The sequence below is a fragment of the Panthera onca genome, chromosome A2 (genome assembly GCF_046562875.1).
Source record: "Panthera onca isolate mPanOnc1 chromosome A2, mPanOnc1 haplotype 2, whole genome shotgun sequence".
NCBI classification, from domain to species: domain Eukaryota; kingdom Metazoa; phylum Chordata; class Mammalia; order Carnivora; family Felidae; genus Panthera; species Panthera onca.
In genome coordinates this window covers 20,799,416-20,814,161 of record NC_138340.1, presented here as the reverse complement: position 1 = coordinate 20,814,161, position 14,746 = coordinate 20,799,416, and the positions used below count along the sequence as shown (strand labels likewise).

The following is a 14,746-nucleotide window of genomic DNA, read 5'->3' as shown; positions in this document are numbered from 1 at the left end:
GGCCAGGGACCCCCTCTGCGCCAAGGGAAGTTCTTGCTGCGTGATAGCCTGCTTGCTTTCTCATGGCCTCCACCCATTTGTAGTTGCTTAGCCTTCCTCTCCTGGCTCATCCTTGCTCCTTTCTCCCCAGAGTTTCCCTCACCTGGCTGTGTCCCTGCAGTGAGACAGACCTTTCCAGCTCCACTGCTTTCTCTTAGGGGCATATTTGGATGTCGGAATGACTTCCCAGGTCCTGCTTATCAAGGCAATGCTTTCACTCCTTTGAAAACTTTGGCTTTTATACATCAGCCCTCTTATATGTGGGGCAGTACTTGGAAACTCCCAGAGAGTGTGGCTGGGGGATAGCCGGAGGTTGCGGGGGCTAGAGCCTGGGAGTGGCTGTTAGACCCTGGGTGTGGGGGCCTCAGTCTTGATTTGGGCCTGGGGGAGGAGGTGGGGCACCTTGGTTTGTGCAGTTAGCATCTCCCATGTGCCAGGCACGTCTGTGAGTGACACAGGTGTGATAGGATGCCACCTGCCTCAAAGGGACCACTCCCTGAGGAGAGGACTGTGAGGTGAGAAAGTGCACCCTGAGCTATCTGCAGTTCTAGGGTAGGTCGGGCACATGGATCCCTCATCCATTTTAGACCCATCCTTTGACCCCTTCACAATTCTCACTTCAAAGAATACTCTTTCCCCTTCCCATCAGTGGGGGCCTGGAATCAAAGGGTGGCTTTTAGACCCAAATGTGATCCATCGTTATGGAGTGTTTGATTCCATTCTGAGGCTGCCCCATTGGCCCCAGGCCCCTGTGACCCTGAGCCTGTTGGCTCCTTCTGTGCACACAGATGACCCAGCACCCCGCCTTCCTTGGGAGCCTACTGTGGGGAACACACGAAGGCACCCTGCACATTCATACTCTAGATGAAAGCCAACACAGTAACCAAATTCCATACTGATATTTATGCTGGCTTGGAAGAACATTGGCAAGATTGACGAACAATTAGATGATTTTAAGACACCAGAATTCCTCCTGGGTTCAGGGCTATGTTTAGAACCAGAAGTTTTCTCTCTTGTTGGACTCCAGGCCGGAACTCTAAATTATAGGGCAGACAAGACTGTTGTATATCTAGTCCACAAATATGTGTGGTGGATTCAGTACCAGGTTTCTTCTGAGCTCTGATTTGAGAAAATGGCCATGACTTTTTCCACTTGAAGAGCTGGAGAGGAGGGTGAGCTCAAGTGAGCTCCGTCCTATTTTCTGCTCTCCTTGCCAGCATCAGGTTTAGCAAACAGAGGCAGGCAGATACAGACACCTATTAACTTTTCATGAGGGCAAATTGTCAAAGCCAAAGGCCTGAGGCAAAGACTGTAAGAAACGTGTCCGTGAATCTCTGTACCTTCACTTAGCAGACTATGCAATGAGCGGTTGAATGAAAGATTAAGTTGAAAAGATTTAATCATGGTGCGTGTGTCTGTCCATTTCTTTCAGTTTTGTGCTCAGCCCTGCTTTGGAAACACAGTGACACACTTCAGTGTTTTTAGCGGGCGGTGGCCAGTCGGGCTGCTTCCTGGGTCTGTATGAGTTGGGTACCAATGAGGCAGCCTAGATCTTGGGCCCAGGTCACCTTCCTCTCCCTTTTGTGGTCCAGAGTCAAGCCGTGGACCAGTTCCTGGATACTTTTGTCTATTACAGTTTCAGTTTCCAGAATAGGCTGAGCAGGGGGCAAGGTCCAGCGTTAGAGATTGAGAGAAGAGGAGAAATTTCCATCTTGAACAGGTGTTAATAATTGACCACCCCACTTACCACAGTGGGGAGTTCTGTCACGTCGGCTCACAGCATCTTTGTGGTAAATCTCCAGCCACTACTGGCTGCCGGCCAGGTGTTTGCAGACCTTGCATGTTCATGACTGTCAAGCTGCATAGGGACCCCTAAGTGGCTGGGGCCTAACATTCCATACACCTGGCAGCCGCTGCTTGGGAAATGCTGCCTGGGCGCCTCCACTGATGACCAGGGAGATTGAGGCTTTGGGAATTGAACTGTACTGAAATGTGAGTCTGGTTTGGAACTATAATCACCGTACCAATGGTGGACCTCATGGACCTCACCTGGAGCCGTCAGCCATGGGTTTTGCCCCCTGGTGATGTCCAATGGAGACGTAGTGATTTTCACCTTGAGTACTGAGTGACTGTGATGGGTATGCAGTGTCATGATGGGCAGGTCGGGCTTCAGGGGCATTTCAGTTGTAACTGCATCTTTTTTTTTTTTTTTTTTTTTTAAAGTCAGGCTTGCATGGGGTGCCTGGGTGGCTCAGTCGGTTGGGCGTCCAACTTCGGCTCAGGTCATGATCTCGCGGTTCGTGGGTTCGAGCCCTGCGTCAGGCTCTGTGCTGACAGCTTCCAGAGCCTGGAGCCTGCTTGGGATTCTGTGTCTCCCTCTCTCTCTGCCCCTCCCCAGCTCACACTCTGTCTCTCTCTTTCTCTCAAAAATAAATAAACATTAAAAAAAATAAATAAGGTCAGGCTTGCTTATTTACTTATTTTAAAGCTTATTTATTTTGAGAGAGAGAGAGAGAGAAAGAGAGAATGAGTCCCAAGCAGGCTCTGCACTGGCAGCATGGACCCCAATGCAGGGCTTGATCCCACGAACTGTGAGATTGTGACCTGAGCCAAAATCATGCATTTCATGCTCTACTGACTGAGCCAGCCATGAGCTCCAGCATTCACCATTAAAAAAAAAAAACTGCTCTAGGAGTTTGGACAAACACATACAGTTATGTAATCACCACCACATTCAAGGTGCAGAATATTTCCATCATCCCAAAAGTTCCTTTTTGCCACTTTATATCAATCCACTCCTTCCACCTCCAGCCCCTGGCAACCACTGATCTGCTTTCTGTCACCACAGATTGGTTTGTGTTTTTCCGAATTTGATATAAATGGAATCATGTAGTTATATATTCTTTCTGGTCTGTCCCCCGCCCCCCACTCAGCCTAATTATTTTGAGATTCACCCTTGTTGTTAACATGTATCAGTATTTCATTTGTTTTTAATGCTGAGGAGTACTCCATTGAATGGATTATAGCACATTTGTCTGCTGTTGTTGAACACTTGGGTTATTCCCAATTTTGGGCTATTACAAATAAAGTTGCTGTTAACTTTTATGTACTTATATTTCTATGGACATAATTTCCCTTTTTCTTGGGTACATACCTAGCTGTGGAATGGCTGGGACATATAGGTATATGTTTAGCCTGTCAAGTAATTATCAGACTGTTTTCGAAAGTGGTTGTACCATCTTACATTCTCCCCAGCAGTGTCTGAGTTTGAATTTCTCTAACCTCCTTGTCAGCACTTGGTATGGTCAGTCTTTTTAACTTTAGACTGTTCTAATAGGTATATACTGGTATCTTACTGTGATTTTAATTTGCATTTTGCTAACGACTAATGATGCAGAGCATCTTTTTATGTATGATTGCCATTTTTATATGTTCTTTGATGAAGTATCTGTTCACATCTTTGCTTATTTGTTTTTTGAATATTAGGCTTTTTTCTCATTGTTTTTGACAGTTCTAAAATATTCTTGATATGTGACTTATAAATATTTTCTCCCAATCTGTAGTTTGCGTTTTCATTTTCTTTATTTTTTAATTTTTTTTAATGTTTATTTTTTGAGAGACAAAGAGACACACAGAGTGTGAGCGGGGGAGGGGCAGAGAGAGAGGGAGACACAGAATCTGAAGCAGGTTCCAGGCTCTGAGCTGTCAGCACAGAGCCTGATGCTGGGCTCGAACTCAGGAACCGTGAGATCGTGACCTGAGCCAAAGGTGGACGCCCAACCTACTGAGCCACCCAGGCACCCCTCTTTTTTTTTTTTTTAAGTTTATTAATTTATTTTGAGAGAGAGAGAGAGAGAGAGAGCATGGGGAAGGGCCAGAGAGAGGGAGACAGAATCCCAAGCAGGCTCCGTGCAGGTAGTGCAGAGCCTTATGTGGGCTCAAACTTATGAACAATGAGATCATGACCTGAGCTGAAGTCGGACACTTAACTGACTGAGCCACCCAGGCGTCCTGAGTTTTCATTTTCTTAACTGTCTTTCAAATAGTAGTTTTAAATTTTAATGAAGTTCATTTTATCAGTGCTTTCTTTTATGGGCCATTCTTTCAGTGTCATATCTAAGAAATCTTTGCCTAATCCAAAGTTACAAAGATTTTCTCCTATGTTTTAGAAAAGAAAATTATACAAATATTATAGTTTTAGGTTTTACATGTAGGTCTGTGATCCATTTTGAGTTACTTTTTGTATGTGGTGTAAAGTATGTAACAGAGTTCATTGTTTTACATATGGATAGCCAGTTGTTCCTGCAACTGTCTTTACTAAGTTGTTTGTGTAACTGTGTTAAAAATTAATTGACCAGATATCTGTGGGTGTATTTCTGGACATTGTTTGTTCCATTGTTCTATTTGTCTGTCTTTTCACCAGTACCACGCTTGTCTTGGTTGCTGTAGCTTTAGACTAAGTCTTGAAATCAGGTAATGTGAATTTTCTCATTTTCTTCTTCTGTTCAAAATTGTTTTGGCTTCTCTAGTTGCTCTGCCTTTTCATACAGATTTTAGAATCAGCTTCTTGATTTCTATAGTTTATTTCAGGGAGACTTGAGATCTTAATAACATTGAGCCTTCAGTATATAAACATGGTACTTCATTGATATTGGTCTTCTTTGATTTTACTCATCAACGTATGGTAGTTTTTTTGCATATATGTTATTAGACTTATATCTAAGCATTTTGTTGTGGATTGAATGGTGGCCCCCCCAAAAGATATGTCTGTGTCCTGACCCCCAGAACCTGCAATTGTGATTTTATTTGGGAAAAGGATCTTTGACGATGGAATTAATTGGCCCTAAATCCAATGACAAGTGTCCTTATAAGAGATACACAGAGAGAAGAAGATAAGGCCATGTGGAGATGGAGGTAGGGACTGGAGTTATGCATAAACTAGGGAATCCTGGAGCCACCAGAAGGTGGAAGAGGCAAGAACGGATTCTCCCTTAGTGCCTCCAGAGGGAAGGGATCTTGTTGATACCTTAATTTTGGATTTCTGATCTCTAGAACTCTGAGAATAAATTTCTCTTGTTTTAAGCCATCAAGTGTGACAATTTGTTAGAACAACCATAAGAAAGTAATAATAAAATTCATGAGGGGTGCCTGGGTGGCTCAATCGGTTAAGCATCTGACTCTTTGTTTCAGCTTGGGTCATGATTTCACAGTCTGTGAGATCAAGCCCCGAGTTAGGCTCCATGCTGACAGCATGGAGCCTACTTGGGATTCTCTCTCTCCTTCTCTCTCTGCCCTTCCCCCACTCATGCTTATGCGCACTCTCTCTCAAAATAAATAAACTTTTTAAAAAATTCATGATTTTTGGTGCTATTAAAAAGATAATGACCAAGGATTTTTGAAAATTAATGAAAGGTGTCAAACCATAGATCCAAAAACCTCAGAGAAAGGACAAGCAAGCTGAATAAAAAACAAAACTAAAACCCTGCACAAATTATATTGAAGCTTTTGAAAATCAAACATTAAGAGAAAATCTTGAAAGTCGACAGGAAAGAGACATTATATACAGAGCTGGTCAAAGGTAAGAATCACAGACGAATTTTCATATGAAACTACACAATCCAGAAGACATTGAAGTAACATCTTAAAGCGTTGAAAGAAAAAACTGTCAACCCAGAATTCTGTACTTAGCAAAAATATCTCCTAAAAATGAAAGAGAAATAGACTTTTTTCGGACAAAAGCTGAAATAATTCACTACCAGCAAATTTGGTCTATAAGGAATGTCTCTTTTCTCTCTCCTTTCCTTCTGGAATTCCACTCATACATGTTAGACAATTTGATATTGTCTCACAGTTTATGGATGCTCTGTTCTGTTTTTTTCACCCCTATTATCTTTCAGTTTGAGGAATTGATCAATGTTTAAGGACATTGATTTATTTTCCTCAGCTGAGCTGAGCCTATAAATAGCCCATCAAAGCCATTCTTCATCTCAGTTACTGGGTTTCTTATTTCTAGCATTTGCATGGACTCTTTCTTGTAATTTCTACCTCCCTGGTGGAATTCCGGATCTGTCTGTGTGTATTGTCCACATTTTCCAATTCGACCTTTAACATGTTAGTCATTGTTATTTTAAATTGTATGTCTGATAGTACCAACATCGAAGTCCTCTGATTCTGCTGATTACTTTCTGTCTGACAGTGTCTTTTTCCTTGCCTTTTGTGTGTCTCGTAATTTTTGATTAAATGCTGTACATCATGGTTAGGACAGTAGAGACAGAAGTAAATAGTCTTATCAGGAGTTGAGCTGAGTTTAGTGTTACTGTGTACTTAGGTGAGGTCTGGGTGTTGGAGGGTTTTTCTCAATGTTCCTGCTCCACCCCCAGCTTTCAACCTTCCTTGGGGGCCTGTTCCTCAGAGGGCATCTATTTCCATGCTCTTACACCTCCCCTAGCAATAGGCTGCTGGTGCAAGGTTGTTGGTGCTGGCTAGCTTTGTTGCAAGTCTTCTCTGTTAGCCTGGCCCCAGCTTTAGTCTTAGACAGGCCCTATATCCCTGGGTCTTAGAAGTAGGGCATTCTTACTTTTTTTTTTTTTTATTTATTTTTTTATTTTTTAATATATGAAATTTACTGTCAAATTGGTTTCCATACAACACCCAGTGCTCATCCCAAAAGGTGCCCTCCTCAATACCCATCACCCACCCTGCCCTCCCTCCCACCCCCCATCAACCCTCAGTTTGTTCTCAGTTTTTAACAGTCTCTTATAGAAGTAGGGCATTCTTAGTAGCCCATCCCCTCCCTCAGCCTTAGGAAGCCTGAGTGATGTTGGCTCAGGATGGTTTCTTGCCTCTCCTCACCAGGGGCAGCGGGGTTTTATCTTTGCTCATTTCCCAATAGCTTATGGGTTTTGTTCTGTAGGAGAGAAGGGTCCTGTTAGGCTTTCATGCCTTTTCCGTGTCAGCTGCCTCCCTCTGGGTTTGTACCCTCAGGGATGGTTTTCTCCCATCTCCTGCCCTGCCGCCAATCTTTGTCATGAATTCCCAGTGGAGGTCTGTGAAAAACTTGTGAGTGGATGCAGACTCCATTTGTGTCTGTGGTTCCCAGGGGTTCTTCACTCTCACACTCTCTATACTCAGCCTCTAGCAGTTTGTTGGCTTAACTCAGTTCTTCTTACCCACTTATATAGCACCCAGTGCCCCTTCCTCCCGTGCTTTGCCATAGGTGAGCTGATGTTCACTTCCTGTTTTCCTTAGATGAGTCTGCCTTTCCTTAGATTTCAGGCTAGCTGTTTGCTTTGTGACTTCAGTTCTCTTATTTAAGAAAGTTTTGGATTGCTATTCTTGCAATTGCTATATTGTGATTCTTTTGGATTGCTAGTCTTTTTCTTGTTAGGATGGGGTTAATGTTTTACCCAACTTTCTACATCCTAGGCAGAGGCTCCTTATCCATATCTGCATCTTGATGATGAATAAGTGAGACCATAGTCAGTCCAGATGGGTTGACTTCTTGTCACAAGGAAGACCTGCAGGCTATTTTGTTGTTGTGTTTTTTAATGAAAATTTATGGTTAGTGACCCATGTGTTTAAGTGACTGAGATCAACCACAGATATTTCTGCAGTTTCTGCTGTGTGCAAAGTGTGAGTTCCTGGTGGCATGTGATAGGCTGGCAGCAGCAGAAACTGAGACAAGCAATTTAACCTACTATGAGAGCCCAGGATCCCACACCAGGGTGGGGTGAGAGGGGATCCCTACACACCCCAAGTGAGATTTCCACAGTTAAACAGATTTGTCTTTTCTGAGTTTTCACCTTTTTTAAAAAAAATTTTTTTAGTGTTTTATTTATTTTTGAGAGAGAGAGTGAGAGCATGCAAGTGGGGGAGGGGAGAGAGAGAGAGAGAGAGAAAAAATGAGAATGAGAATCTCAAGCAGGCTCCATGCTGTCTGTGTAGAGCCCAATGCGGGGCTCTATCTCACAAACCGTGAAAGCATGACCTGAGCTGAAATCAAGAGTCGGATGCTTAATCAAGTGAGTCACTCCAGTCAGGTGCCCTCCCCCCCCCCCACTTTTTTTTTTAATGTTTGTGTATTTATTTTGAGAGAGAGAGTACAAGCAGGGGAGGAACAGAGAGAGGGAGAGAATAGAGAATCCCTAGCAGGGCCCAGCACTGTCAGCATAGAGCCCGACACAAGGATCGATCCCACGAACTGAACCATGAGATCACGACCTGAGCTGAAATTAAGAATTGGACGCTTAACCAACTAAGCTACCCCACCTTTTTTTTATTTTTATTTTAAGCTGTTTATATTTGGGGTGCCTGGGTGGCTCAGTTGAGTAGCTGACTCTTGATTTCTGCTCAAGTTATGATCCCAGGGTCATGGGATCAATCCCTGTGTCGGGCTCCGTGCTGAGTGTGGAATCTGCTTAAGATTCTCTCTCTCTCCCTCTGTCCCTCTCCCCCACTGGCACACTCTCTCTCCCTCTTTCTCTAAAATAAAAAATAACAATAATAAATAATGAGATGTTTATATTTGGCACAAGTGAAAGATGACAACTTGGTACAGCTCTGTAGGTATGTACATGTAGGCTAATGTGACTTTACTCATGCATGCTATGCCTGTGAACCACCAGGCAGGGCCCCAGGACCCCTTGATGTTGAATGGGCAAAGCACTGATAGGATTTTCCTCCTTCAGTGCTGCTCCAGTTATTCCATCACTATCATTACTCACGGCCCTGGCGCGTGTGTCCCTTCCCACTCTTGTTTGTCATCTTATCTCTGCTTATCGCTTGTTTGCCAAGCTCTGGCAAATACCACATCTCCAGGGTGCTGGAGTGCAGGTGAGTGGCCACGATGCTGTGTCAGGTGGGGCTGTTGGCCCTTTGCCTTGGGAAGGTTTCATTACACAGGAATGTCACCGTGGTGGGCTTGGCTCTTTGAGGCATCCAGTGTGTGTGGAGGGCCCGCTCTGTGTTCAGCTCTGTGCCAGGCAGGCATTCCAGGGCAGGCGGGTGGGAGAATGACGCAAAAAGTGTTAAACACAGGGTGTAAGAGAAGCTGGGCATGTGGAAGCAAAACTGCAGGCCATGTCACCTGTCAGTAGCTGCCTGATGTCAGGGAACTGCCTGTACTTTGGGTTCTGATCTCAGCTCTGTCGTTTCCTGGGTGACTTCGAGCAAGATTCTTACCTCCCTGAGCCTCCTTCCCCATCTGAAAAATAAGGTTAAGGGGAACCTGGGTGACTCAGTTGGTTAAGCGTCTGACTCTTGGTTTCTGCTCAGGTCATGATCTCACGGGTTCATGGGTTTGAGCCCCGCGTTGGGCTCCGTGCTGCCAGCTTGGAGCCTGCTTGGGATTTTCTCTCCCCACCCCCACCCCGGCCTCAAAAATAAATAAATAAACTTAAAAAAAAAAAAGAAAGAAAGAAAAAAGAAGGTTAATAACACCTGCTGTGAAGGGCCCCTATAAGGATTAAGCGAAGTGACATGTATAAACGCTGGCACATGGTAGGTAATAAGTAGACAGCAGTGACTGCCATCTTTATATGCCGGCCTTGTGGTGTGTTAAGTGCTATAATGTCCACTGTTGAGAGAGGACAAGGAAGCAGAAAAGGGCCATGTCCTGGTGGACAGGGACCAAACGGCGTGGCCGGAGGAATAGCCTGGGGCAGGCAGGACCCTGGACCTTGTGAGTGAGGCTTGAGGCTGGGAACCTTCCGACAGTCACTTTCTTTCTGAGCCTCAGTCTCCTTTATTGTACAATGGACGCAGCCTGTGAAGCTTGGAGTAGGTGGGAAAACACGGTGGTTCCTGCTTCCCTTTCCTCCCAAGGCTACCTCCCTGACTTGACACATGGCTGCTGTCCTCAGTGCACCTTTGGAGCTGGCTCAGTTTTGGCTCAGAAGGAGGGTTCCTGTTGCGAGTCAGTGGTGCTCCCTCCTCCCCCCATACCCCCCCCCCCCGCCATCACTGGGCTTCCAGAGACTCCACTCGGCACTGTCAGTTTCTGGGCCGTTTTTCAGAAACACTCAGAATTTCCATTCCATCTTTCCCAGGCAGCAGGCAGCGCCCGTCTGACCACTCCTCGAGGATGCTGGCTGTCGGGACAGAGGGCTGCCTGACTCCCACCCTCCTTCTCATGGCCTCTCCTGAGGGAGCCACGAGGAACTCACTGTCCAAAGGAAGAGTGTGCATGTCCAAAAGGTGGGGGTCCTTTGGAAGTAGTGGGCACAGGGCCGTGGCTACTTCTCAAGAAAGGCCCGCTGATGATTTCAGATAAGTGCCTTTCACAGCCCAGCCCTTTGTGGGGCAGGCCCAATCATCACCCCCATCTTGCAGATGAGGAGGTGGAGGCCCAGGGAGGTTAAGCCTCTTGCCCAGGGCCACCTTGCCGGTGAGTGGTGGAGCTTGATGTCAGCCACACCTGAGTCCCTGCTCATCCTCTCTGCACTCTGCTGTGTCTCCTGACATTGCCCCCTGGGTCTGGGGGCTGCTGTAGTGAGGTAGAGGCTGGTCGAACCTTCTGAAATGTTTCCTTTCGGAATGGACTTCTGGATAGACATTGGGATCTAACATTGTGTGCCAGTCTCTGTCAATAACCAGTGTTGTGGTTGAACCGCCCCTTAGTTCTTATATGATTATAAGACTCCCATCAGCAGTAATCATCAGGAAACTTTGAAAAAATAAGGGTTTATTACTTTCAGTACCTAGAAATAGCACACGTGAGGCCACACGACATGGTTGAGGTTGGCGGGTAGAGAGAGTGGGCACTCATAGGCCTGGGGTTTTACTTTTATTGGGATTGAAGGTAGGGGCCTAGGAATTTTAAGGGCTCACTCTTTATTGGTGGATTTGAAACTTAAGAGTGGGAATTTAAGAAAAAACAAGTGGTCCAATGGTCAGTTATCAAAATCTACCAAGATCTCTAAGACAAAGGAGCCTCTGCAGTGGGAGGTGGCCTGGCTCTTTATCTGGTCGTGTGCTGGCAATGTGTTTATTCAAGATAGCCCTTTTCCAGCGGATGCCTCTTTGAAGTGGATGCCTGAGCAGTCAAGCTGAAGTCAAGCACTCGCATTACAAAAAAGAAGAGGAAAAAAACAAAACAAAACACCCACAACTGTCAGGGCTTTCACTAGCCAAGGGCATTGATTCCTAGAGGCCTGGAACCCCAGCCCTGGTGGGCTAGGGTCTTACAAAACGGCTGTAGCACCACAGCAGACATGCACACGATGGGTTTGCACACATGGCACTGTTCCTGTTTTCAAGAATGTGTCTCACATTCACTTTCTTTGTAACCTCCAAAGCCTGTATTTGTCCAGGTTCAAATGAACGTGGACTGGAGAGTTTGTTATCTATGAGATTGGAACACTTTCCTAATAAAGGAAGATATGCAGTAGGGTCCATGTGCTAAATTGCCCTCCTTGGCTGGTCGGGAATCATCTCCTGGGGTGATACTTTTCAAGGACTCTGATGTCCACCCAGGTGAGCATGTCCAGGGCAGAGTGTCTTTCTAGGGCTTGGCCACTGTGGGTTCATCCAAGAGATGGGGAGACTCAGAGATGCAAGCTAGGTGCTGGTGGCAGGTGTGCAGGCAGCCGTGTTGGGGTGAGACAGTGGACAGGTGTGCAGGCATCCGAGGTGAGCCCCAGTCATAACTAGCATACTCCACTGGCCATGGCATTGAGGGATGGAGGGGTGCCAGGTAGAGTAGCCTTCGCTCTGTGGTATCTGGGTAGTTGGCAAGCTCTAAACTCAGTAATGTCCTAGATTCAGAAGGGAGAGGGGTGATGAGTGTGGGCAGGAGAAAGAGGGACATAGACGCATGGATGGGCAGCCAGCAGGCCCTGTGGGCAGGCCAGCATTGATCCATCCCACTCATGTGTCCTGGTCCTGGGGATGCAGTGGCTGGGGTGGGGCAGCCACAGGCTTGTGGGAGTACAGAGGAGCTTCTGATCAGGAGTTCAGGGTTGCAAAGTGAGTGGAGGACAGGATGCTGGGGCCAGGGGAAAGGAAGGGTGGATGAGGGCCCTTGGGAGGCCTCCCAATAGGGAGGACCTTGGGAGTTGGGCTAGAGGGTGCAGAAGCAGGAGGGGAGCTGTGAAAGGAGGTAGGCTGAAGCGGGGTGCCTTGTCAAGGGGCTTGAATTTTCTCCCAAAGACAGCAGAGAGCCCTGGAGGACTAGCAAAGTCAGGGAGTAATGTGGTGACATTTGGGATGTCTGTTAGTGCTGTTAGTGAGGTCATGGTTTAAAGCCCTGAGCCCTAAGTGTAGCTGCATTTATGGGTTACTGGGGCCTTTGGGCCAGGCCAAGAGTGTGAGCCTCACCAAATATGTCATGTCCACGGAGGAATTGGAGGCTCCAAGACCAAACTGGGGCATCTGCTGACTGTGTCCTTGGGAATCCCACCCTGCACAGCACTTCCTAGGTTAGGAGAGGCATTCATCTGTGTGCAGACTGGTGCCTGAATTTGGGGGGACACATGTAGGACTGGGATGAGTCCCCTTAGGAAATCACTTGTGCTCAGTGGTTGTGGGGGGTGGCGTGGACAGAGGTTAGGATGGCTTCTGCGTTTGGGAGCAGAAGGATCTTAGGCAGAAACACTGATTCCTCACATTCCCGGAATCCTGTCTACAGAGCCCAGGGTGCCTGTCCTGTGGATTCTGACTCCCACCAGCCATCTGGCCAGGATGTTCACACAGAATGCCTGTTTTCCCAGGGGATGTGCACTAGGGCGGGATTAGAACATCCCCCTGGTTCTAGGCTATCCCTGCGCTGGGGGTGGGGAATTGGCATTGATCTGACCAGGAAGAGGGGTGGCTTCAGAGCCAGGCTGGGCTTCAGGGTCTCTGGACTCTGAGAGGCCTACTGGGGGGTGTAGGCTGCTTGAAGAGCCAGCAGCTGGCCTGGCCTCCCTGATGGCCACCAGGAGCCAGCAGAGTGCACTCACCGGCCCACCCGCACATCCCTCCCAGGCCCCTCTGGCCCACACTGCCAAATGCTCTGTTTGCGCTCCTCACTCACAGCCTCTGCTTAGAAAGGAAGTCCTGGAAGGGGGCATGTGGCCCGGTTGTGGGAGTACCCCCTCACTGTGTTTCCCGCCAATATTTGGAACTCATTTTCTCCAGTTTACTGGTGGTTTTTTACTTCATCCTTCAGAGGGGCTGTTCCTTCCTCTGTTGTTTCTTTAAGCACTGAATGAAGACTGAAGGACTCCCTTTCTTTTCGTTGTCTTTAGCCAGAAGTGGATTTCCCTGTCCCTCCAGGCAGAGGCAGGAGTCAGGAGTCGGTGCAGAGCCAGCCCCAGGAGCCCATCAGCATGCCCCAGACGCTGACCAGCACGTTGGAGCACATCGTGGGCCAGCTGGATGTCCTCACCCAGGTAGGCCCTGACGTGTGTTCACCCCACCGTCTGCACTTAGCCTGGCATTTGGACCATTTGGAGTTGGCCAGCAAGTGCTGGATTTTTAAAAAACATAATCATAATGGACCTACTTTCTAGGCCAAATTAATGAAATTGCAGTGCCTGCCCTGAGATCCTGCCTCTCAGAACCATCCAAGCCCCGGCCAGGCCACTGGACCCTAAAATCAGCAGTGCTAGATCCTGCCAGGGTATGCCCTCCCAGGGCTGGCCTGGGCTGCAGCAGAGCTTTGAAGGAAACACTGTCCATTCATCCTGCTCATCACCGGGTGGGCACTCCAGGGACGTGCCAGGGAACTATAAGCAGCGAGTCAAGGCGTCTGGGAGCCCAGGCTCTGGGTTTGAGCTGGCACTGCTCCTTATCCTCCAAGCAACCTTGGCAAAATCCCTTTGGCTTTCTAAGCTCTGGTGGGTTCCTCTGTGATGTGCAGTGGTCATGGACTCCACATCCCACGTTTGTGGTCAGGATCAAAGGAGATGAATCTGTGGGAAGTGTTTGGCTTATGCCTGTCTCTAGGTAGCTGCTCAATAAATGTTAGCTGTGTGCTGACCACCATCGTCAAGATGGACGTGGGCCCTGGCCTCTGGAGCACGTGTACATCTGTCAGGTCCCAATACAGAATTGTAGCGCAGCAGTTTCCGTAAGAGCAAAATGCCCTGGCGAAAGGTGGCAGCCAATACCAGGAGCGTGAGAGCAGTGCTGGCAGAGGGAGCAGCCTGCCTGCAGGACTGGAGGGGGCCATGGGCACATCCAGGCAATGGGCAAAAGGCCCAGTGTGGCTGACATGGGGCATATAGGTGGGGGGGCGGGGGTGGCAAGGCAGGATTTAAAGGTCCTCAGACCCTTCCCCGCCTAGGCTATGGGTGCAGACAGCCTTTTCCTATGCCAGCTCATGGGTAGAGCAAGGGTGTGGGAAGAAGGCAAAGGACCCTTGAATCTCTGACGGAGATGGAGCTGAAGTGGTGTGGCATCCTTTCCCTCCCTCTGGAGCCCACCCGGTGATGAGGCTCACTTGGATCTGGGGCCAAGTGAGAAAAGCTCTTCTCCGTCATGTCACGTGGTCCACAGAGTGTCACAGCATCCCGGCTGGTGCTGCACACCTTGGGCCCAGTGAAGGAAGGACATTTGAAGGGAAAGGCCAGGCATCAGTGGCTGGAGGCCGGGGGAACTGCGGGCACCTCATACAGACATTTTGGAAAATCTGTTAACCCTTGAGAAGGCACGTGCTAAGAGAGAAGTATGAGCAACATGCACATCCCCCACCTCAGATGCGTCAGAAACTGCCAAGCCTGCCTCA

The 14,746-nt window shown here is 47.7% G+C and overlaps 1 protein-coding gene across 2 annotated transcripts in view; it reads left to right on the top strand.

Moving 5' to 3' along the window:
• Positions 1-14,746, top strand: part of POC1A (POC1 centriolar protein A) — a 101,807-nt gene that overhangs the window by 67,407 nt on the left and 19,654 nt on the right. For both annotated transcript variants that reach the window (XM_078443028.2, XM_060631189.3), the window contains one exon: positions 13,266-13,409. In XM_078443028.2, coding sequence (XP_078299154.2) covers positions 13,266-13,409 — 144 coding nt within the window. The remainder of the gene's footprint in view (positions 1-13,265; positions 13,410-14,746) is intronic.